This window comes from Rhinopithecus roxellana, chromosome 5 (assembly GCF_007565055.1).
Source record: "Rhinopithecus roxellana isolate Shanxi Qingling chromosome 5, ASM756505v1, whole genome shotgun sequence".
NCBI lineage: Eukaryota > Metazoa > Chordata > Mammalia > Primates > Cercopithecidae > Rhinopithecus > Rhinopithecus roxellana.
Window position 1 is genome coordinate 11,212,630 of NC_044553.1, and position 25,979 is coordinate 11,238,608.

Genomic DNA, 25,979 nt, shown 5'->3' on the forward strand with positions numbered 1-25,979 from the left:
ATCTCAAAAAAAAAAAAAAAAAAGAAGAAGAAGTAAAATGTCCTTGCAAAGACGAAAATTTCCATAAAGAATTTTATCAGTCTAGATAGAATGACTGTAAAAATTATCACTACACATATAATGGGAAACTTCACAAAAAAAATGAATTAGAAAAAAAAATCTATTTGTTTACTACATTTTTGAATGTGAAAGGATCCATGAAAAGGAGGAAGAATCAAAAATCCACATTCTAAAATCAGGGAAAATCAACAGCCTGAGAAGAAGTTGTACATACACACGCCCAGGCATTTCATCACAGGACTCCCTCCACACAGCCTTCCCACTGCTCACCAGCAGGCAACCCACGTTTCTCTGGGCAGCACAGTCAGTTCCAGATTGAAAGGATTTCTCAAAAGGTCAGAGTTGTGGACATATTGCTCAAAACAAACAGGAGAATGTAGAAATAAGAGGAAAGATGGATAGGTGCATTAGGGCTGTGTAATGCAGGTGCCAGGAGTTACACTACCAGGACCTACGAGCATGTCATAGCTGCACTGCTAGGGAGGGAATAAAAGGAGCTGCTTAAATGCAAGACGCGGTGTGTCTTTCCTCCCCATCCTTTGTCGGCCATAGTCTGACATTCATACTCAGGATGTCATGAAAATGTAACTGATGAGGTCAGGGAGTTGGGGGGAAGAAACCCAAGCACTCCTACTTCCAACCCAATGGAATTCCCTATGGGTAGGCCCTCAAAGTGATGCCAATTACTGTGAGATTCATTGTTTTCACTTCTGTAATAACCTTTCCACCTTAACCAAAATCTCGGCAGCCAAGGAATCCACCAAGCTGAAGCCAAAGGCAGCATGTTTTAAAATGGAATCCTTGCCCAAAAAGGACACACTCAGAAAAAAGCAATGAACTCTATTCTGTACCTGGGGAATGGCTCTAAGTTACAAAGCCAAGGAGACCTATGTTCCAGTTAAAAGCCAGCCAGAACCAGACCAAGCTGGGCTGCCCAGGAGTACGGGTTTAGGGATGTGGAGAAGTGTTATGGCAAAGAACAACTCTTCTTTTCCCTGTTTAGCTGGAGTTTGACCTCATTTGGACAACCACAGACATTCCAGCAACCAGACAGTTCCTGGAATAAACACGGGGCTTCCCCAAAACAAGTGACCAGATACATTTTAAGGAAAACAGAGGAGGGAGTGGGAAGAGAACGTATAAGATTCTTAAGAGACTTAAATCAACCTGTTGCAATGTGTGGATCTCATTTGTACCTTGATTCAAATAAACTACTAAAAATTACAAAACAGCAGGGGAAAATCTAGATATTTGAATTGACATTAACTTTTAGTGTGATAATTGGATGGTATTTGTTCATATATTTCTTTACCTGATTCCACCTTATTTAGATAATCTGAAATATTTATGGATGAAATGATGCCTGGGATTTGCTTTGCAATAATCTGGTCAGATGGGTATAGAGGAAAACAACATGGCGGCATTGAGTTGAGACTTCTTGAAGCTGGGTGATTAGTACAAAGGGGTTCATGTGCTCCTCTCTCTACGAATGTGCATGTTTTATTTTCTGTAACAAAAATCAAAATAAAAGAAGGCAAGGCTTCTGGGAGGGTGGGCAGTCAGGTACTCACATTTCCCCTTGAATTCATCTCTTGAGACTTCCTCTTCTTTCCATCAGCAGGAGGACCCATGCCTGTGATGGTGAATCCAGGTGCTGTTTTGACAGAAAGGCTTCTTGAAAACCTTTCATGTCTGCAACTGCTCTTCTACTAAGTGAAAAGGAACTTGGCCAATCAATCTTCAGTGACAAAACTCAGGAGCAGCAACTTGGGCTTACCTAAGCAGCTCATCATTTTATTGACACCTATGAATGGTGGTTCTAGGACTGTTTTATGCCAGTAAGCATTCCTACTTTGATAAGATTTGCTACCCAATGGTCTACAGGATCCTGCAAGGAGCAGCAGGCCCCAGTACTTAGACATGTTGGCCACCGGTGAGGGCAAGGGCCTCTGCCTATGAGTAGAGTGGAATGGGGAGCAGACCACCAGCAAGAAGGAAAGGAGGTTGTTGGGCATGGGACAGAAGAACAGCACAAAATCCTTTGCACTAACTGGAAGTTTTGCCCTGGGCAGGCTCTTCTTAGAAGAGGGAAGGAAACCCTCTTCCACTCCCTGCCCCAGCCTACTCTTCCTTCCCCAACAGCTCCCACATAGGAAGCAGTGCCAGTTCCCAGGGGGCTGAAGTTACCTACTGAGCATTAAGACAACAGGGACATGAGGGCAACTCAGATTCCTGACTCTTATCTCAGATCTCCTCCTCCCATCACCTCAAGACAGTGAGGACGGTAAGACTTCAACCAAATACCAAGGAGAAACTGTCAGAACTTGGGGTTACTTCATACAATAATTGAGATTAGTATTCAAATAGCGTGATGGCTGGGAGAAGCCCTTATGACGTCTTTGCTGAAACAGAATACAGCCAAAATAATCAAGTTATTTAAATATTTATAGTGGTAGTTGAAAAAGAAACAACTTTCACAAGAACAAAGTTACAATACTTTAATAATTTAAACAGGACCAACTTCAGGAACATACATACACATACATAAAATTAAACAATTTAATTTAGAACAGTGTATTGAAATACATCAAATTCTTAAAAAGCCCCCAAATGGACTCAAGATCATGGATATGAAAAGGTAATTTTGAAGTACTAGAGACTAGAGTAAAACAGACAAAGTCATTACTTCACATTTACTAATAAGACAACAGTCTGTGGATACATTAGACCTTTATAAGAACACTTCTAGGAAATGTTAGAACATTTAAAGTCATTAAAAAGGAATATAAATGACCTCATAAAGATAAATGTATAGCTATCAATTTCTTTGGTCCTCGAAGTCACATTTGTTTTTACTTTAAAATACCAAACATGAGTGCTTAGAATTCTACCTATGAATGTCTACATATTAAGCAGGCTAATGTTTATACTGGGTTAGATTTAAAAAGGAACTCAAGCCAACCATCACTGTAGTTAAACTCCAGAAAGAAAAAGCTAGGAAACAGAAGTAGAGAGGAATGGAAAAAACTCAATACCTCTGCCATCTTGCCCCATCATAACCCAAATAGCATCAAAGTGGCAGAGATGGAACTAAAGTTAAAGCAAGCATCAAAGTTAATTACTTTTAGGGTAATGGGATGAATTTGAAGAGCACTATGTCAACCAAATAATAAACTTCATAGAATAACTGTGTTTGTGTTTCTGTGGAGGAGTTGTGGTTTTGTTTGTTTTAATTTGGCCCACACTGCCCCAGTGGAGGAAATTGTAAGATAATCATTAATAAGGCAACAGCTTCCAGGATTAAAATACCTATACCACCTATACGGAGTTACATTGAGGACAGGACCCACGTAGACCACAAAGGAAACCGGGACCAGAAGCTTCCAGTGCATTTTCACAGACCGTTGGTATGATAACCTCTGGTTAGAACACTGGACACAGCTCATAATGTCTTCCACCATCAGTTCATTCTGTGCTCTTTCAGGTACGTGGAAGCTATGGTTTTGCAGACCTGAAAATGATGGTCACTCTCAAATGTTTCTGGAAATACTTAGAAAAATATCTTATAAGATTAAAAAAAAGAAGAAGAAACATTTTGAGGCATCTACATGGAACACACAAAGGAAACTCCCAATAAACCTATAAAGTTAAAACTGAGATGACTAGTTATTTGCAGTGTGTGTACCAAGTCTTATAAAATAATGGCTTTTTAAAAAAGGCAAAAGTATCTACACTCTAAATGATATTCTCATCAAGGCACAGAGAGTTAAATATCTAAATCCCTGTATGTTGACATGAGAATATACTCGTAAACAACACCAGGAACTAATTCCCTATTCTTGCATTTAAAAACAATAGAAGGTAGAAATGTGCCTTTTTAACTCACAGTAAAATCAAAAACATAGACATTCCACCACCTTCCCTTGGTGACTAACATTACAACTGCTAAAAATATATTTTTAAATGTCACTGGTGGTTTAATAAACATGACCAAAGTGGAGTCTGTTGAACTTGAATTCACAGAGCAATACCGCATTAACTATTTTAGCACTTTCAGCACTATACCATTTTTATTGGAGGAAGAAAAAAAAACAGTATACTGGGTACAGTTCCCTCCCATTCCCAATGCTCCTATGCTTATGAGTCAAATTACTAAACTATTTGAACAAAATACACGAATTCTTCTCCCTTCCCAGGCCCCTCTGGTTATCTGGCAGTAGTTTTGTGCACGTACTTACACTATTAGCAGTTCACTTTAATATTGCCACGAAAAGGTGGCAAGAAGAAAGTAGAGGGCTCAACCCTTTATTATATTTATTTAACTTTCTAGAAATAATTTTAAATATAATTAGTGACAAGGAAAAAGTTCACATGTATAACAATTGAAAATGGAATGTACAAACAAGACCAGACAGACAGACAATGCTACCGGCAGTACAATCGGCAACCCCCACACACGCACACTGAAGCTCAGCTCCTAATGAGAGTCAGGAACTCTTCCCGAGTCTTTGGATCCTCCCGGAACACACCCAACATCGTGCTGGTCACAGTTTTGCTGTTCATTTTCTGTACACCTCGCATTACCATACACATGTGTCTACAAAATAAGGCAACACAGGTTGTTTAAAGGAGTAGACAGCTGCTGGTTTGGTTTTTAAAAGCAGGCCTAAATATTAAATCTTAGTTCACAGTTACCAAGTATATCAAAATATCCCTTCTTACACAAATATTATCTATTAGGTTCGTGCAAAAGTAACTGCGGTTCTTGCCATTGAAAGTAATGGCAAAAACTGCAATTATCTTTGCAGCAACCTAATTTTTTTTTTCTTCAAGTTGTCTTGCAACTTTTATTCTTATCAGTAGTTGATCCTTAAAGCATCCAAAAAGGGAAAAAATGGAATTTTCTTCTGGGGTGAAAGAAATATAAAAGGCATACGAAGATACTTAACTTCTAGATCAAAAGGAAGTCAGAATTCTCACTTGCTCTGTCTTTAGGACCAAGACAGCACTATGCAAGCCTAGGTGTTGAGATAAATGCTCAGGTATACTGGTGTTACCAGGCAGAATTCAGGTAATGGTGACCAGGGATCCTGTCTGAGCAACCTGGTGACATTAGATACCAGACATAGAACAGAGTTCACACCATGTCACAGAACACATATGAACCCTGTCCACACAATGGCTGCAATTCTCTTAACTCATCCTAACTTAAAGAAATGTACCTCTGATGGTAGTTTGTATTTCTGTGGGGTCAGTGGTGATATCCCCTTTATCATTTTTTATTGCATCTATTTGATTCCTCTCTCTTTTCTTCTTTATTAGCCTTGCTAGCGGTCTGTCAATTTTGTTGATCTTTTCAAAAAACCAACTCCTGGATTCATTGATTTTTTGGAGGGTTTTTTGTGTCTCTATCTCCTTCAGTTCGGCTCTGATCTTAGTTATTTCTTGCCTTCTGCTAGCTTTTGAATGTGTTTGCTCTTGCCTCTCTAGTTCTTTTAATTGTGATGTTAGAGTGTCACTTGGACTCGGGAAGGGGAACATCACACACTGGGGCCTATCATGGGGAGGGGGGAGGGGGGAGGGGGGAGGAGGGAGGGATTGCATTGGGGAGTTATACATGATATAAATGATGAATTGATGGGTGCTGACGAGTTGATGGGCGCAGCACACCAACATGGCATAAGTATACATATGTAACAAACCTGCACGTTATGCACATGTACCCTAGAACTTAAAGTATAATAAAAAAAAAAAAAGATAAAAAAAAAAAAAAAAAAAAGAAATGTACCAATTCTTGGCTTTATTTTTTAAATGTGTGACAAAATATTAGAAAAACTCGGCTTGGAGCAACAGAGAGCTAAAGAAGAAATCAAGAGAAGACATAAAAATGGCTACTGGGGCTGGGCGCGGTAGCTCACGCCTGTAATCTCAGTATTTTGGGAGGCTGAGGTGGACAGATCACCTGAGGTCAGGAGTTTGAGATCCCCAGCCTGGTCAACATGGTGAAATTCCATCTCCACTAAAAATACAAAAATTAACTGGGTGTGGTGGTGGGTACCCGTAATTCCAGCTATTTGGGAGGCTGAGGCAGGAGAATTGCTTGAACCTGGGAGGCAGAGATTGCAGTGAGCCGAGATTGTGCCACTGCACTCCAGCCTGGGTGACAGAGCATGACCCTGTCTTGAACATTTAAAAAAAAATGGCAACTGAGCTGGGCGCAGTGGCTCTTGCCTATAATCCCAGCACTTTGGGAGGCCGTGGAGGGTGGATCACGAGGTCAGGAGTTCGAGACCAGCCTGGCCGACATGGTGAAATCCCATCTCTACTAAATATACAAAAATTAGCCAGGCGTGGTGACACGCACCCGTGGTCCCAGCTACACAGGAGGCTGAGGCAGGAGAATCACTTGAACCCAGGAGGTGGAGGTTGCAGTGAGCCGAGATCATGCCACTGCACTCCAGCATGGACGACAGAGCGAGACTCCATCTCAAAAAAAAAAAAAAAAAAGGGCTATTCATTGCGTAAATCTCTACACCTGTGCTTATAACTCCCTATGCCTCCACAAGCCCCATCCTACCCTCAGAAAAATATTTCTTCTGTACTCTGTTCCTATATCAGTAACACAGTAAATGAAAGTGGTAAAAGAGTTTTAGCCTCAGGGATGGATATCTACAGTTATGTCAGTTGTGTGGCATCACCTGGTGCTACAAAATATGAGAAGCATTAAATAGCAAGATCACTTCTAGTGCACCATTATGATGTTACTAAAGGCAGATGCAGACTTACGTTGCTTCAACCACTACCCCGACTCCAGCAGGCCGCAAGGCTTCCGTGATTGCTACAGCAATTTGTTTCGTAAGGCGCTCCTGAACTGTGGATGTGACAAGGAGCTCAGTTTGAGAGTCTGATACAAACAGCTGGAAGCTTTTTCTGTCTCTAGAACATTTGAAATCTTAGAAAGCAGACTTCTGTGAGATTTAAGAGCCAAGACACACCAGCTTTTACCAGCCTGCTTTGTCTGCTGACTGGGCCACAGAGAGGCCCGGATTTAACTCCCTCACTTGAAATACAGGGCTAAAGAGATCTCAGAACCCCCTGAAGCCCTCCAGCATCACTAGGGGAAGGAATTAGAATAGTAATTATCTCAAACCTGTGCAGTAAGAACAACATAGTACTGGTTACCAAGCACCTCCATGGAGGTAAAGTAGTGCAGCAAATAAATAGCTTGCAACAGGGTTAACAAAGGGGCTGCAGTCCGATTATTGAGCTGTACTTAGAGCAATGTTGAAAACCAACAATTTAACCTAAATAATATAGTTCCTGTCCTGAATAAAATGACTTGTCTTTTAATTCATACAAGAGTATCCATTGCAGCACTGCATCTATTTGAAAACTGATGAAACCCCCCAATGTCTATCAGAGCGGGTATAGGTTATGACAAGCCATGGCATATACAGAATTCTAGACAGCCACCAGAATGAATGATACTTACATGGATGTGGTAAAATTGTTTAAGATTTGTTAAATGAAAAAAAGCAGGGCAAAAAGCAAGGCCGATTATATATAAAATGAGCCCATTTTTGTTTAAACATAATCCAAATAAATTGATTTGAAAATGTAGGTATATGCATGAAAATGTGAAGGAATATGCAAATACAACAGTGATTTCTTCTGGAGGCTTGGAACAGTAGATTTTTTATAGTCCTATGAGGTTTTACATTTTTATAAGTCATACTTACTACACTTGTAATAAAACAAAAAATACTTCTTGTGTAGGAAAAATGTTTTCTGTAGCCAGGCACAGTGGCTCACTCCTGTAATCCTAGCACTTTGGGAGGCTGAGGTAGGTGGATCACCTGAGGTTGGAAATTCGAGACCAGCCTGACCAATATGGTGAAACCCCGTCTATACTAGAAATACAAAAATTAGCCAGGCATGGTGGTGCACTCTTGTAATCCCAGCTACTTAGGAGGCTGAGGCTGCAGTGAGCTAAGATTGCACCTCTGCACTCCAACCTGGGTGATAGAGAAAGACTTTGTCTCAAAAAAAAAAAAAAAAAAAAAGAAAAGAAAAAGAAAAGAAAAAGTAAAATGTTTTCTGTTAATAAAGATTTTTAAAGCTTACCTTGTAGTCTTCTACTATAGATTTCTACAATCCTAGAACAGAAAGAATTGTTTTAGTTAATCATAAATCATTTGAAGCAAAATTGATAAGGTTTCCTCATAAAACAAAAAGGACACCGTTGAAGCAACAGTGGGCTGCAGGAAGGGATAAAGCTTATGGGAAGATGACAGAAAGATACAAGTACCACAGGGAGATGTAGTCTAAAGTCAACTTGATTGGATGGAAGGATGCAAAGTATTGTTCCTGGGTATGTCTGTGAGGGTGTTGCCAAAGGAGATTAACATTTGAGTCAGTGGGCTGGGAAAGGCAGACCCACCCTTAATCTGGGTGGACACAATCTAATCAGCTGCCAGCGAATATAAAGCAGGCAGAAATACATGAAAAGGCAAGAGTGGCCTAGCCTCCCAGCCTACATCTTTTTCCAGCACTGGATGCTTCCTGCCCTCAAACATCGGACCCCAAGTTCTTCAGTTTTGACACTTGGACTGGCTCTCCTTGCTCCTCAAGCTTGCAGACAGCCTATTGTGGGAGCCTGTGATCATGTAAGTTAATATATAATAAACTCCCCTTGAGATATATATATATATATCCTATTAGTTCTGTCCCTCTAGGGAACCCTGACTAATACAGAAGACCACCAACCACTATAGAGTGGTGCTTCCTGAGGTCCCCAGAAAGAGAATTAATGAGTCTCCAAGTGTGACATTCACTTAGGAAAAACACAGAGATGAGTAACAAAATTTTAAAGCTCCAAATCATGAATTTTAGATCATGTCTCAAGTGCTCTGATTAATCATATTGTTTTATCAGAGTTTAAAATTCAAGTTAAAAATAAAAAGACTTTGTTAATTAATAGCACACCATGGTCAACTACTATACCAACTAAACCTATTGGGGGGCAGATTAGAACTGATTAGACTTCTTCAGACACCTCTTCATAAGACAGGTTTATCTAAGCATTTAGTATGATTAACCCGCAAGAAATAAAAGCCTCCTGATCTTAGCTTATAGCACAATCTGTCAAGTGATAAATTTTCCTTTTTTTTGAGACAGAGTCTTGCTCTTGTCGTCTAGGCTGGAGTGCACTGGCACGATCTTGGCTCACTGCAACCTCCTCCTCCTGGGTTCAAGCGGTTCTCCTGCCTCAGCCTCCTGAGTAGCCGGGAGCAGCCTCCTGAGTAGCTGAGTAGTGGGACAGGTGCCCACCACCACACTTGGCTAATTTTTGTATTTTTAGTAGAGATGGGGTTTCACCATTTTGGCCAGGCTGGTCTTGAACTACTGACCTCAGGTGATCTGCCCGCCTCGGCTTCCCAAAGTGCTGAGATTACAGGCATGAGCCACTGTGCCCGGCCTATTTTTTAATACATAGTAAATCCCTGCTAAAAGTCAACAGGTTCTTGGAATCTATGACTTTACTAAAACACTGAGAACAAAACCAATTTTACCCTAGGCTAATTGATATAATAAGAGTTAAGCTCCTACAGCATATTTCTGGTCACAAAAATATCAACAAACTTCTAAATAAACACAAAAACACTTCTAATATTAAACACTAAAATAAATGTGAGTGATACATACATTTAAGAAAGATTAATGAAAAGATATTGATCTCCCCAATCATTCCAGTTCAAGGTCTCAAGTGGCTGAAGCTTCTCCTAGCAGTTCAGGGTGCAAGGCAGGAACTGACCCTGGACAGGACGCCATCCCATTGCAGGACACACACATCCACCCACTCTCACTCAGCCTGGGACCACACAGATACACCAAATCACCTAACGTGTGCATCTTTGGGATGTGGGAGGAAACTGAAGCACCTGGAGAAAACCCACAGATGTGGGAGAAAACATGAAAACTCCACACAGACAGTCGGTCCCAGCTAGGAATTTTTTTTCTCAATCATAATGAAATGACATTGAATGAAACAACATTATTCCAGGACTGCTATATGCCAATTTGCCTAAGTCATTTCACTTCAAGTTGCAGTCTCCAAGAACCCATCGACGACGTAAAGTGAGGACTTACTGTGCTTGTTTTATATCCTATCTCTGATAACTCTGCTATCTGCCCTCTTCCATCGTGTTTGTCTGACTCGACTCATGGTGGCTTGTTTACGCTTCTTGGAACTTCATCTTTGGGTATCCTTTGAAGCCTGGATAAAAGTGCATCAGAGAACATGCACTAGTTTCTGCTAGCTGCCTACAAGGATACCTCTATGGAGTCGTTTTATTTATTTATTTATTCATTTATTTTTGAGACAGAGTTTTTGCTGTTGCCCAGGCTGGAGTGCAACAGTGTGATCTCGGCTCACTGCAACCTCCACCTACCGGGTTCAAGCAATTCTGCCTCAGCCTGAGTAGCTGGGACTACAGGCGTGTGCCACCACGCCCAGCTAATTTTTGTATTTTTAGTAGAGATGGGGTTTCACTATGCTGGTCAGGCTGGTCTCGAACTCCTGACCTCAAGTGATCCACCTGCCTCAGCCTCCCAAAGTGCTGGGATTATAGGCATGATCCACTGTGCCCAGCCTTATGGGGTCGTTTGAAACTAAATTATTCCATTTGATTTTTTGAAGGCCACACAGACAGTACAAATTCTGATCCCAAACTTCACGAATGTGTCTATTAGTTTTTTTGTCTTTTTCCTGCTCTTCCTAGAATAATGCTAATAGGTAAGTATCATCCTCGATCTGGGAAGGGAATAGGGAGGACAGAATCCAGACTTTGGCTTTAGTGCTAATTCCAGTGGATTATCACTAGAATTGCCTCATGCTTCCCCCAAACTGTAAAATGTACATATGCATTATATCTTGATATGCTGTACCAAGAGGGACATTATTACAATCTAGTTCACCACACTCAGCATCGGTAGTTGTCAATTTTAATCTAAACCATTCTTACATTCTTGGACTAAACATCCCTGGGTAATGTTGAAAACAGTACTTCTATACTAACCTGACATTTTAGGATTCTTACAACTACATTCATCAGTGAGATTTGCCTATCATTTTTTTAACGCTATGCTTACCAAGCTTTGTTATCAAGAATAGGCAGCTTCATCAAATTAATTGACACTTCACAGGTTTTTCTATGCTCTTGAATTATTTATACACATGCAAAATTAGTGGTTACTTGAAAGCTTGAAAAAATACTTATAAAACTGACTTTCCCCCAAAACATTAATTTGATCTTTTCTAATGGTTACTAATGTATGCAGGCTTTCAAACTCCTGGTCCATTCCTTTCTCTCCCCATCTTTTTAAAAAACTTACTCATCAAGATGTAAAGATTTATAAAGCATATTTTTAGTTACATATCCTCTCCTTCCTAGATATCAGACTCCCCAGCAACCTATAATACAAGATTTTCAACTTGTAGATTTGTGATTTCTATTCTTTGGGGTTTTTCTAAATTATTCTAAATAAGGAGTTTAAACTTTATCTGAAAAGCTGTGGCGAGCCACCAAAGGAGCAGCATGATCCAATCCACACTTCAGAAAGAACACCCCCGCAGCTCATGAGGGCGGACTGAAGGACCCTCAGAGATGAGAGTCAGGGAGGAGGCAGGAGCTTAACACTCCCTCCAGGAGGAAGATAAGAAAGGCCCAGCAAAGACCCACACCAGGAAGGGCAGGAAGGAAGGAAGTGGGGGTGCTGCGGCCGCCGGGCAGTGAGCACACACAGCAGTGGATGGGTTCTGCCTCACTCCTCACCCCAAAATACATTCCAGATGGAGCAAAGATTTAAATATAATAATGCAGCCATACAAGTACCAAAAAAAAAAAAAAAAGTTTGTGACTACAGAAAAGTTTTAAACTTCTTTATGGAAATACAATTCTAGAAAGGAAAATCAAAAGACAAATGACGAGCTGGCAAGCATTGTCTGTAGCACCTGATCTGACTGCTTTAACATTCAGAGCTTGTCCAAACCAAGAATAAAAAGACAGGTAATTCAGTGGAAAAATTAACACTGGAGCTAAGAACAGGAAGTGTCTGAATAGAGTCAACCTTGCTCTATTAAGGAAATGCAAACTAAAATAGATACTATGTTTTACTTATCAGTTTGGCAAAGATTTAAAAGTGTGATGAAACTTAGTGTTGGCCAAAGTGTGGAGAAACATACACCACACTTTATCAGTTTATTAGAGTATAAACTGGCATGGTCTCTTTGGAGAGCAATTTCATCATATCAAAAATTCGGCTACCCTTAACCCATCAAGTTCCATACTAGTAATTTAGACTTCAGATAGAGTCAAAGCACACAAAGATAATAAAATTTGTTCACCAGGGCTCTTTTTTACTTTTTGGCAAGTCTCAAACTGCAAACTGTACTTATCTATAACAAACACTGGTTAAATGAATTATATTAATCAAAGAAATATTAGATAGCTATGAAAAGAAACTTGGACTTTTTGGACTAAAAGATGTCCAAGGAACTTTGAGGTATTTTAAATTTTTAAAAAGCTGGCCAGGGCCGGGCGCAGTGGCTCACTCCTGTAATCCTGGCACTTTGGGAGGCTGGGGCGAGCAGATCACCAGAGGTTAGGAGTTCGAGACCAGTCTTGCCAACATATTGAAACCCCATCTCTACTGAAAATACAAAAATTAGCCGGGCGTGGTGGCACGTGCCTGTAATCCCAGCTACTCAGGAGGCTGACGCAGGAGAATCGCTTGAATCCAGGATGTGGAGGCTGCAGTGAGCCCAGTTAGTGCCACTGCACTCCAGCCTGGGCAAAAGAAAAAGACCCTGTCTCCAAAAAAAAAAAAAAAAAATACCTGGCTGGGTGCAGTAATTCATGCCTGTAATCTCAGCACTCTGGGAGGCCGAGGTGGGCTGATCACTTGAGGCCAGGAGTTCGAGGCCAGCCTGGCCAACATGGCAAAACCCTGTCTCTACTGAAAATACAAAAATTAGCCAGGCATGGTGGTGCACGTCAGTAATCCCAGCTACTGGGGAGGCTGAGGCAGGAGAATCACTTGAACTCAGGAGGCAGAAGTTGCAGTGAGCCGAGATCACACCACTGCACTCGAGCCTAGCCGACAGACAGAGACTCCATCTCAAAAAAAAAATTAAAATTAAATGTAAAGAAACAAGTTGTAGTACAGAATATAAGATATGATCTTATGTTTGTGTTTGCATAAATTTTTTCCAGAAGGATCATGAAAGAAATCTCTAGTTCTAACTCTGGGGAATGAAAATAGGTAAAAAAAAGTTTTTACTTTATTCACTCATTTGTATTTAAATGCTATGTTGTTTTTATAATCAAAACAGAAAAAAAAAAAAGACTGCTCCCTCTGTAATCTAATACCCACCTCACCTTTCCCCCTTGTCTACCTCTTACTTCCATCAGTCAATCTGGTTCCCATCCACTGGAACAGGCCTTGCTCCTACCCTCTGACTGGTCTCTGCTCATGCATTACCTATACCTAGAGAAACTTCTCCCCCATTTAGAATTCTGCTCATCCCTCCACCTCTAGGTCTATTCACATGCCAGACCACAGCCATCGTGGCTCCTCTGAACCTGGAGCTACAGTAGGCATTTCCATGGCACCTGCAGTCTTGCCCTGTGCACTCTCCTTGAGGGTGGCTGCCATGTCCTGCTTCTTTCGCCTCCACAGTAGCTGGCAAAGTGCCCACCAACAGGTCAGCCATGGCTACTGGAGGTACTACAACTCTAAATTCAAGATTTCGTACATTTATTTATTTATTTTTTTATTTTTGGTGACACAGAGTGTTGCTCTGTCACGAGACTGGAGTGCAGTGGTAAAATCTCAGCTCACTGCAACCTCCGCCTCCCAGGCTCAAACGATTCTCCCATCTCAGCCTCCCAAGTAGCTGGGATTACAGGCGCATGATATCATGCCCTGCTAATTTTGGTATTTTTAGTAGAGACAGGGTTTCACCGTGTTGGCCAGGCTGGTCTCAAACTCTTGACCTCAAGTGATCCGCCCACCTTGGCCTCCCAAAGTGCTGGGATTACGGGCATGAGCCACCTCGCCCAGCCGAGGCTCAGTTATTTCTAAGGGAAGAAAATGAATACATGTTCAATGACTTCAGCAACAAAAGAAAGTTCTATTCAAACTAAGTTTATTCTAGAATTCTACTAGAGTTGAGCCAGATCAACTCACTTCTGGCATTTTCTTGTTACTTAAGGCTTTACTGCTTGATATTTGACTTCACTGGCACTGAAAGGTCATTCATTTAAAGGCAAGCATATAACAAACTTCACATATAAGATTAAAATGAGCAGTGAAGTTTTGCTAAGACATTCAGCTTTTATTCCTCTTCATTCCCTAAATATTCTTACTCCTTACTTCTTAAAAAGAATAAGCAGTTGGATAAAATCTTAATCTTCTTTTCTGTTTAATAGACTCTTTATTCAAATTTTTTGCAAAATATCTGAAAGCAACATACACTTGGTTCTTTGGCTTAGTGTTCCATTTTACTCTTAAATTTTAATCCCATTAGTCTAAGGACAAATTCCCATGCTAATAATCAACTCCTTTGTATTGCTTCATAAAAGCTTAATTATTTGAGATCTTTTCCTCCTACTTGGAAAGGAAATAACTAAGATTATTTCCTTCTACCACCAGGTTGCCATTTATTGTATGATCTCACTAAATCACCCTTCAGTCTGTTTCCCATAAAGTGTTAATCATGATCAACAGGTGGTTTTTCAGAGAAGGCTGTTACATCAAGACCAAGGCCTAATGTGATCTGCCAAGCTTTTTTACACTATGAAACTATCCATTACACCTTTCACATATGGACAGTCTGTTATAGGCATCAGCAGTGCCGGAATTTCTATATGGGCAAGGTACAAGGTTGGCAATCTTGCTGACAGGGAGGGCGGGCCCCAGGGGACTGGGCCTACAGCTATGTTTGCACAGTAAGCATGCTGATTTTACTTAGACTGTATTTATAAAATGGTAAGAATAACCAATTTTAGTAAAGATACTTTTACTCACAGTTGACATGAAATTGGTTTAATACATTATTAGTTGAGAGTAAGTTACTGGGAAGGGAGTCGTTAATAAAAAGTACGGTAAGACTAATTACTCCCAATCACTACCAATACACTTTTTCTCAGCAACTTTTCAGCACTGCCACCAGGGACGGATTACATGCAAGCAGCCACAATGTTTCTGGATTTGTGCTAAGAGCCTTATTCCAGTGAAGCAATTACAGCTGTGATATAATATCCTTTCATGGTGCCAAGCAGCCCTGTCTAATAGCAAAATAGCTGAGCAAGAATGAGGTCAGAAACTGAGGAAGTTAAATTTGTCTCTTCTACCCACTTTCTTATCGATCCCCAAAGGAAATGAATGAGAAAGTGAAAATGAAAACAAAGTAAAAGGAACAACTGTAGAGGGTAGGTGTCAGATTGCTAGAGTAGTTTTTACAGATTCCAGCACAGAATTGAGAAATATCAGGACCACCATTTCACAACTGTTAAATCCCAGGGCCTGCATAAAGAAACAGGAACACATCAGAGCCACAGCACAGTCAGCTGGTCACAGAGACTCATTTATTCCTCTTCTTTTATTTTTATTTTTCTGAGATAGGGTCTCACTCCATCGCCCAGGCTGGAGTGCAGTGGCACAATCTCGGCTCACTGCAACCTCCGCCTCCCAGGTTCAAGCAATTCTCCTGTCTCAGCCTCCCGAGTAGCTGGGATTACACGTGTGCACCACCACGCCCAGCTAATTTTTGTATTTTTAGTAGAGATGGGGTTTCACTATGTTGGTGAGGCTGGTCTCAAACTCCTGACCTCAAGTGATCTGCCCGCCTTGGCCTCCCAAAGTGCCGGAATTACAGGCGTGAAAGACGGCACCCAGCTGAGACTCATTTATTTCAATTATGATATGGTCACTATAACCTCAAGTTATTCAAACTTAGCTTGATTGTTTTTGAAAAAAAGAGTAGGAACACTTTACCCCACCCTTCAGCTTATTCTTAACTCTCTCTCTCTCTCTCTACACACAGACACACCTCCCAGTATTTCCTCCATCACCCAAAATTCAGTAACTTTATACAAAGAAGTAACAAGGATATTGAAGGGCAATAAAATATTGGTGGCTGGGGCCTACCAAGATATCTGAACACAAACCCCCATGTTGACTTCCAGTTAAACACAGATGAATGTGTATGTACATCACCTCTCCTAAAACCCAAATAAAAAAGGCAGTAAGGGAATTTTTTAAGGCATGAACCCACAGGATAAGGAACAGAAAAGATTGTACCAGGAAAGAGAGAAATGACAGCGGGGAGAGTGAACACTGTATCAGAACAAAGCTGCGCAAAGCCAAGGCAGGCAGTCTCGTGTTTGCAGAAACAAAGAATCTAGACGTGAACAGACTGGCCTGCAGGACCCCTGAAATATGCCTGGAGGCATCCAGTGCAGAGCAAGGCAGGGTTGAGGCTGGGGATCCCACAGGGAAGTTTCATTACAAGTCTGAAAGCAGTGTTGTATGAAAGGGAAGAAGTTGAGCACTCCCCTTGACAAGGATAGAAGAGTCCTCAAGCCTGACAACAAGTCTGACAGCAGGGCACTGTAGCTAGACCCCTGCCCAGCTTCTCCCCCAACCCCTCACTGTTAGCTAAACCCCCCTTAAAGGATGGTGCTGGACTGAAGGTAAGTTCAGGACCTCTCCAGTCAGAGAAAGCTCTGCAGAGAAAGAGGTGAACTGAGACTTCCAGGATGTATGTATCTGTGGAAGAAAGGGTGGGAAGTGGAAGAGGGAGCAGGCAATAGCAGACGAGAAGAAAGGGGCATCTGTGTTTCAGGCCCTCTGAGTCTGTGCCTCTGCAACTATAAACTTTAAGTTGCAATGTGACTTCCAAGTTAGATCCATACAGGTAAAGAGAGAAAGCCTGATGAGATAGATTCTCAGCAGACAAGGGCAGGTCCTATAAACCTGTATTCTTATTCATTGCACAGTCACACTTACCTTGCAAGTTTGCTGAGGCCAAGGACTTGCTTGTTAGGAAGATAACCAATATGGACCTTCAGAGAAGAGACTGGAAATCATGAGCTGAGTGAAATACAGTGCCTTCTTTGTGACAGAATAAGGAAATACAAAAAGAATATAGCATACTTATATGTAATTTATCACAACAATAAACATCTGGAACTGTTAAGACTTAGAAAATGAAACATTTATATATGTATTTTTAAAATTACATAAATGCAGTAAAAGAAAAATGTGTAAGTATGAGTCTATTAATCAAATAACAAACTTGAAGTACAGTTGTCCGTCGATAAACGCAGGAGATTGCTTCCAGGACCCCCGTGTATACCCAAATCCTACACACTCAAGTCCCTCAGTTGGCCCTGCAGAACTTGCATATATGAAAAGTCATCTCTCCATCTATACAGGTTTTGTATCCTGCAAATACTGTACAATTTTTGATCACTGTTTGGTTGAAAAAAAAGCCATGTCTAAGTGGACCCATGCAGTTCAAATTCATGTTGTTCAGGAGTCAACTGCACAGCCCTGACACTTACCTGTGAAGCTGAACTCTTGACACAAATCTGAAAGTTTCTTTATGGAGGAGAAACATTCTCAAGAAAAGGCAAATAATCTTATAGCAACATTAAAATGTATACAGGAAAGCCTCCTTTAAATGGCAAAAACTGTAAGCATAAGTATTGCCATTCCACACATCACAGCAGTCTTAAGATTCCACCGCAAAGCCCTGCAGCACAGAAGGTCTCCATGCCCTTTTGTGCTTGGCTTCCTGGTTTCTAAGCTGCTAGAGAGCACCATCCTCCTTTTTTTTTTTTTTTTTTAGAGACGGACTCTCGCTCTGTCCCCCAGGCTGGAGTACAGTGGCCCGATCTCGGCTCACTGCAAGCTCCGCCTCCCGGGTTCACGCCATTCTCCTGTCTCAGCCTCCTGAGTAGCTGGGACTACAGGCGCCCGCCACCATGCCCAGCTAATTTTTTGTATTTTTAGTAGAGGGGGAGTTTCACCGTGTTAGCCAGGATGGTCTCGATCTCCTGACCTCCTGATCCGCCCACCTTGGAATCCCAAAGTGTTGGGATTATAGGCGTGAGCCACCGTGCCTGGCCCCATCTTCCTAACAGGAGAAAAAGGGCACTGCTACCACCATGGCTTGGCAAGAACCTGTACCCTAAGAACCAAGTTTTACAGAACCCACTATACAGCAAGGCCATTTCTGTCATCTTAAATGGCACCAATTAATATCAAATATAAAAGTTACCTCTTTTTGAGCCAAATACTATGTACGAAAAACATTACTTTCCTGAAAAGACTAATAGAGTACATGGTTCACTTGTAGGCAATTAACCAAATATAAAATTAGAGACTCAACAGCATCATGGTTTGCCAACAGTTTCATTGTTCACTTACTATTTACATAACTGATCTAGTAGTACTTAGTGATTTTTTCCCCATCCATTAGCACTATGCTTTAGGAATTTGAGAAGTCCACCTCATTGCCTTCCTGGTTGGCAGGAGGAAAAAAGTAAAATAGCACCTAAACATTGGGTATTTCAAAGAAAAATTAGAGAGTTAAAACTTTCCCATGAACCAACGTCTTCTATGCTGTCTGAAATTTTTACATTTCTATGCAGACATAGAATTTGTTTATTGTTTATACTATTTTTGGTCTTAAAATCCTAGGTCATTTAAATGTCCATTTCACAAAATCACTAAATAGGGCAGGAGCGATGGCTCACGCCTGTAATCCCAACACTTTGGGAGGCCAAGGCAGGTGAATTGCCTGAGGTCAGGAGTTCAAAACTAGCCTGGCCAACATGGTGAGACCCCTTCTCTACTAAAAATACAAAAATTAGTCAGGTGTGGTGGTGGGTGCCTGTAATCCCAGTTATTTGGGAGGCTGAAGCAGGAGAATCGCCTGAACCCAGGAGGCAAGGGTTGCAGTGAGCCAAGATCACACCATTGCACTCCAGCCTGGGCAACAAGAGCAAAACTGTCTTGAAAAAAAAAAAAAATCACTAAATAATATATATTTTAAACAAAGGTAGCAAAAATACAAACAATGAGGAAGTAATAGCAGAAAGTAGCAGGATAAAATGGTGGCAGGCTGAGTACAGAATCAGTGCCTTGGATCTGGCTGCAGACAAGCTACTATCTCTATCCTCTTGAACAAGCCATAGGCTTTCTGTGTCTAATTTGCTCACCAATAGATTCCCTTTCAAAGATTCCTTCATTATTAATTGCAGGATTACCAGATACGGTATGGCTCCTGATGTGATGTATCTGGGTTTTCTGATTGTTTTCTCTTCTTTTCTTTTTAGAGACAAGGTCTTGTTCTGTCACCCAGGTTGGGGTACGGTGGCATGATCATAGCTCACCGTAACCTCAAACTCCTGAGCTCAATCAATCTTCCTGCCTCAGACTCCCAAAAAGTAGCTAGGACTATAGATATGCACCACCACGCCCAGTTAATTAAAAAAAAAAAAAAAAAAAAATTCTTTTGTGGTAGAGACAGAGTCTCACTATGTTGCCCATGCTGGTCTTGAACTATTGACCTGAAACTATCCTCCCACCTTGACTTCCCAAGTCACTGGGATTACAGGCATGAGCCACCTCACTTGGCCCTGATGTGACATAATATGAAGTCATGAAGTCTTCAGCACCCTTATGAAGTACTACTTTTCTTTTTTTTTTTTTTTTTGAGACAGGGTTTCACTCTTTTGCCAGGCTGGAGTGCAGTGGTGTGATCTCAGCTCACTGCAGCCGTGACCTCCTGGGTTCAAGCAATTCTCCAACCTCATCCTCCTGAGTAGCTGAGACCACAGTTGCATGCCACCATGCTAGCTACTTTTTGCTTGTTTTTTTGTTTGTTTGGTTTGTTTTGTGGGTTTTTTTTTTTTTTTTTTTTTTTTTTTGGTAGAGACAGGGTTTCACTATGTTGCCTAGGCTGGTCTCAAACTCCTGAGCTCAAAGTGATCCATCCACCACCTGCCTTGGCCTCCCAAAGTGCTGAGATTACTGACATAAGCCACCGTTCCCAGCCCTTATGAACTACTTTTATCAGAAATGTTTAGCGCTAGTCTTATGAAACTTTAGATCTAATCTAGTTTATAGGAAATCCAGAGGCTGAAGGAAACGAATCCGGAAGGTGGGACACTGCTGAACAGCTGGCCTACTCTCTTTTCAATAGAGAATGTTATGGGTGGGAGTACTATTTTTTTTTTTTTTTTTTTTGAGACGGAATCTCGCTCTGTTGCCCAGGCTGGAGTGCAGTGGCTGGATCTCAGCTCACTGCATGCTCCGCCTCCCAGATTCACGCCATTCTCCTGCCTCAGCCTCCCGAGTAGCTGGGACTACAGGAGCCCACCACTCCGCCCGGCTAGTTTTTTGTATTTTTTAGTAGAGACGAGGTTTCACCGTGTTAGCCCGGATGGTCTCGATCTCCTGACCTCGTGATCCGCCCGTCTCGGCCTCCCAAAGTGCTGGGATTACAGGCTGGAGCCACCGCGCCCGGCCAGGAGCACTATTTTAGAACAAAAGAGACTTAAGAGGTATAACCAAATGCAATGTAAATACAAATGTGTGGCTTTCTGTTGAATTCCTTTTTAAACAAACCAAGAGTAAACTTCTGAGACAACTGGAGAAATGTAAATATGAGTTAGTTATTAGATACTATTTAAGAATTATTGTTAATTTTGTGACAGTGCTACTGTGAATAAGTAAGAAAATATTTTAGGGCCAGGCACGGTGGCTCACGCCTGTAATCCCAGCACTTTGGGAGGCCGAGGCACATGGATCACCTGAGTTTCAGACCAGCCTGGCCAGCATGGTGAAATCTCATTTTTACTAAAAATACAAAAATTAACCGGGCATGGTGGTGCGCACCTGTAATCCCAGCTACTCGGGAGGATGAGGCAGGAGAATCACTGGGAGGCAAAGGTTGCAGTGAGCCAAGATCGCACCACTGCACTCTAGCCTGGGCGACAATAGTGAAACTCTGTCTCAAAAAAAAAAAAAAAAAAAAAAAAGGAAAATATTTTAGAGAGGTATATTAATGGCTAGTATGGGTAAGTATTTTAGGGATGCATGTTAATAAGTAGTGATAAAAAGTTATGCTCTCTGTAACATACTTTATATTATTTAATATATTGAAGGAGTTATTGCTAACTTACTGGATATGATAATCAAACTGGGGTTATGTTCCTAAAAATAATTTTTTAATCTTCTAGGCTGGGTGCAGTGGCTCACGTCTGTAATCCCAGCAATTTGGGAAGCCAAGGTGGGCAGATCATTTGAGGTCAGGAGTTTAAAGACCAGCCTAGCCAACATGGTGAAACCCAATCTCTACTAAAAATACAAAAAACTAGCTGGGCGTGGTGGTACGCACCTGTAATCCCAGCTACCCCGGAGGCTGAGGCATGAGAATCATTTGAACCCAGAGGGTGCAGGTTGCAATGAGCTCAGATTTTGCAACTGCACTCCAGCCTGGGCAACGAGCAAGGCTGTCTCAAAAATAAAAATAAATTTTTTTCTTATCTTTTAGAGACAAATGCTAGAAGAAATAACCTGAAATTTGCTTCAAAATAGTTCAGTGTGGACCTATATTGAACAAGATTGGTCCTGTACTGGTAACTGTTGAAGCTACTTGATGGGAACATGAAACTTTGTTATGTTAGTCTTATTACGTATTTGAAATTTTCCATAAAAGTTTTTTTTCAAAAAAAGAGTAATACTACTAAACACATAACAGCATACTAAACTTAAGACAAAGTACCAAGTGTTGGCAAGGATATGAAACAATTAGAAATCTCATATACTATTGAGAGTGCAAACTGGTACACTTTGGAAAACTATAGGTGAGCATCTAATAAGTTGAAGATGGGTATACCCTATGATCCTGCAATTCCACTCCTAGGTACATTTCTAATAGAAATGCATGCATATGCTGGGCGTGGTGGCTCACGCCTGTAATCCCAGCACTTTGGGAGGCCGAGGCGGGCAGATCACGAGGTCGGGAGATCGAGACCATCCTGGCCAACACAGTGAAACCCCATCTCTACTAAAAATACAAAAACAAAATTAGCCAGGTGTGGTGGCCGGCACCTGTAGTCCCAGCTACTCAGGAGGCTGAGGTGAGAGAATGGCATGAACCCAGGAGGTGGAGCTTGCAGTGAGCCGAGATCACGCCACTCCACTCCAGCCTGGGCAACAGAGCAAGATTCTGTCTCAAAAAAAAAAAAAAAAATGCATGCGTATATACACCAAAAAAGTATTGATAGCAGTATTATTTGTAATAGCAAAAAAAAAAAAAAAAAAAAAAAAAGAGGCAACGATACAAATGTCCACCAAGAGCAGAATAAATTGTGGTATGTTTGTACAATGGAATAAGATATAAAAATGAAAATAAACTACAATGACAGGCAATGACCTCAATCAATCTGACAATGTAGAACAACAGAGGCCAGACACATAGAGTACATATCATAGAATCTTTCCACTCATATATAGTTGAAAAACAAAAAAACTAATCCATAGGGTTATAAATTGATAGGATAGGGTTATAAATTGATAAACTGGCACAAAGGATGGATTAGGAATTAAGAGAAGAGAAATAAGGTGAGCTTCCAGGATGCTAGTTGTGGGTTTTTGTTGTTGTTTGTTTGCTTTTTTGTTTTTTTGACAGGGTCTGGCAGTCTGGCTCTGTTGCCCAGGCTGGGATATAGTGGCACAATCTAGGCTCACTGCAACCTCTGCCTCTTGGGCTCAAGCCATCCTCCCACCTCAGCCTCCCGAGTAGCTGGCAGTACAGGCACGCACCACCATGCCCAGGGGTCTTTTATTTTTATTTTGGTAGAGATGGGGTTTTGCCATGTTGCCCAGGCTGGTCTTGAACTCCTGGGTTCAAGCAATCCACCTACCTCGGCCTTCCAAAATGCTGCGATTACAGGCATGAACCACTGTGCCAGCCTATTCTAGTTCTTGATCTCTGAAGTGGTAAGGAACACCCTTAAGTTTTGTGCATTTTCTGTCTATATTTTATTTCCATAAAAAAGTGGAAAGATACAATACTTTAACAAAGAAAAAAATGAAGCAAATGTTAACACTTTAACTTTAGTTGATGTGTATATAAGTATTCATAACACTACTTCTTGTAAGTCTTCTGTTTAAAGATTATTAATAAAGAGTCAAAATTAAATAAAATTATGATGCAGGTTAGGGGAATGGGACAATTCTTTGTTCTAAACCACATGTTCTCAAAGGTATGTTAAAGTCATTCCTAGACAATATCTAATAACTAACTCAGATTTAAATTCCTCCAATTGTCTCAAATGTTTTACTTTTGGTTTGTTTAAACAGGAATCCAATGGAGAGTCACACATTTGTATTTACATTGCATTTGGTTATACCTCTTAAGTCTTTTTTGTTCTAAAATAATGCTCCCACCCATAACATTCTCTACTGAAAAGAGAATAGGCCAGCTGTTCAGCAGAGTGTCCCATCTTCTGGATTTGTTCCATTCAGCCTCTGGATTTCCTACAAACTAGATTAGATCTAAAGTTTCATAAGACTAGGACTAAACATTTCTGACAAAAGAAATTCAGAGGTGCTGAGGAACCTAATGCATTAGACTCACTTTTCCTAATATAGAAGGGATAGAAACAAATCCACAAATACCATAACCTCTGCACAAGAAATTCTGCAATTATCGTTGCTCATGACATGCCATACATACATATATATCTTGGATCAAACATTATTCAAGTTAAAGTAAAGGGCATCTCTAGATTGGGATTCTAACAATAAATAAATAAAAGGGTAAAGGTTTTCAGAACCTGTAGTAGCTACAAAAAAAAAAAAAAAGAGATGCTACTTTAACCTCATTATTTTAACCTATGTCAATGGTATTTAACATGAAAGTCTTGCCCTGAGGGTCTTCTGCTACTTTGCTTTTGTTTTTTAAGTTTCAAGTTGTTAGTCAGGTTAATAAAGAATAATCACATATGTATAATTGTAAATACCTGGGATATCAGGAATTGGCAGCTAAAATTTTTAAATATAATTATTCTGATTGAAAAACTTTCATTATGTTTTAAATTGCTGGGAAACAACAAAGAGTTCCTTACCTTTCCAACAAATGGAACCAAGTGATGCTCACACATGGAAAACATGTCTATGTCCTTCACGATCACCATCTCATCATGATCTTCATCAAATATAGCATCGTTTAGGACATCTGAAATCAGAGGCTTGCTTTAGTAACATTTCCAATTTTATGGAAAGGTAGAATAGAAAAGCTACTATGGATAAACATGAATAGACAGTCAACATAAACAAATGTTAATCTTCCCTAAAATATTAAGGGAATACAAATTAAAACTAGATATTTTTCCATATTTTTCCTTATCAAAGTAGCAAAGTCTTTTCTTTAAGTGACATTTAAAAATCCTTGATACAGTGTTACATGAAAAATGCAGGATTATGAACATATTTGCAGTATGGAAGAAGAGGGAGAAGGGAGGGAGGAGAGGAAAAATTATACCAAATAAAACAGTGGCTATTTCTGGCAGTAGAAATGGGCCACTTTCACTTTCTTCCTTACATTTTCTTCTAACTTTATATTTTGTCTATAATCAGTATGTAGAAAAACTTATCGGAGAAAAAGACTAATCCTTAGCCCTCTGACTTCTGAGGCCAGATCCAGACACCTGTAAACTTGACCTCTATTATCGATTCCCCAAGTAATTTTCTACATTTGTAAAGTGCTCTATATATTGTAGGCCAGCATCAGACTTATTCTAAACAATCGCCTTCCTAAGGAAATAAATCCTACAGTTTGTGTGTATATGCCTCTCTGGGTAGGCTTTGGAAGATGAGCAGTGTCTTGTTTAAGCTGTGGACCCTGGCACTTCCAGCCAGACATAGACATTTTTTTTAAAAAGCTTTATTTTTAAAAAGTGCACTGACTTAGCCTCAACTATGCTATGTGCAAGAGAAAAGATTAATTAGATGATGCCTGAGAGAGCTCTGAGCTTCCTAACATTCTGTGACTGCAAGAACATCCTGTCCCGGATGCTGAAGAGGGATAGAGATAAACAAGCCACAATCCCCGCCAATCATAATATAGCCAAGCTATTGATAATAGGCAGGTACCCAAACAACAGTGTAGATACATGCCATATGACATGGAAACTTCTTCAGCTATATTGTCAATGAGAAAAGAAGCTACAAAGAAATACAGTAGGATTTCATTTTTGGAAAATAAATATATACATAGAAAAAAACTGTACTGATACCTAGACAGTTTGGCAGACTAGATATAACAAGACACCTAACTGTGTAATTTCAAGGATTTGGGGGATATGCAATATACATAGAATTAGAAAGAGAAGGGAAGGGATGTATTAGAGCTTTGCCCCTACAGCTCTTTCCCCTCGGAAAGGCAGGTGGCACAGGAAGATGGACAAATGTCCACCCACACTGCCTGACCTTCAGTGGCTCCACTGCTACTAGAATAGGGGACTCACAGAGACCAAGTCATCATGTAAACCACAGTTATCACCCTGAGTCAAGCTATTCAGAGATACATTTGACTGTGTTGTAGAAAAGTCATTAGTGTGGTCAAGAAAGGTGAACATGGGGCTGGGCGCAGTGGCTCACACCTGTTATCCCAGCACTTTGGGAGGCCGAGGTAGGCGGATCATGAGGTCAGGAGATCAAGACCATCGTGGCTAACACAGTGAAACCCGTCTCTACTAAGAATACAAAAAAAATAGCCGGGCGTGGTGGCGGGCGCCTGTAGTCCCAGCTACTCAAGAGGCTGAGGCAGGAGA

General features: G+C 40.7%; 1 protein-coding gene and 1 pseudogene across 2 annotated transcripts in view; one reads left to right on the plus strand and one right to left on the minus strand.

The window, feature by feature from the left end:
- Positions 1-2,543: 2,543 nt before the first annotated feature.
- GCH1 (GTP cyclohydrolase 1) overlaps positions 2,544-25,979 on the minus strand; it is a 52,769-nt gene continuing 29,333 nt past the window's right edge. Inside the window, exons 2-7 of one of the 2 annotated variants that reach the window (XM_030931317.1) lie at positions 24,273-24,382; positions 17,134-17,189; positions 8,185-8,216; positions 6,847-6,931; positions 4,523-4,657; positions 2,544-3,571 (exon numbers count right to left, since the gene is read on the minus strand). In XM_030931317.1, coding sequence (XP_030787177.1) covers positions 4,531-4,657; positions 6,847-6,931; positions 8,185-8,216; positions 17,134-17,189; positions 24,273-24,382 — 410 coding nt within the window. In that variant the 3' untranslated portion in view covers positions 2,544-3,571; positions 4,523-4,530. Of the gene's footprint in view, positions 4,658-6,846; positions 6,932-8,184; positions 8,217-17,133; positions 17,190-24,272; positions 24,383-25,979 lie in introns of both variants that reach the window. The other variant, XM_010372043.2, reaches the window with a different exon arrangement.
- LOC115898041 lies at positions 16,647-16,761 on the plus strand (annotated as a pseudogene).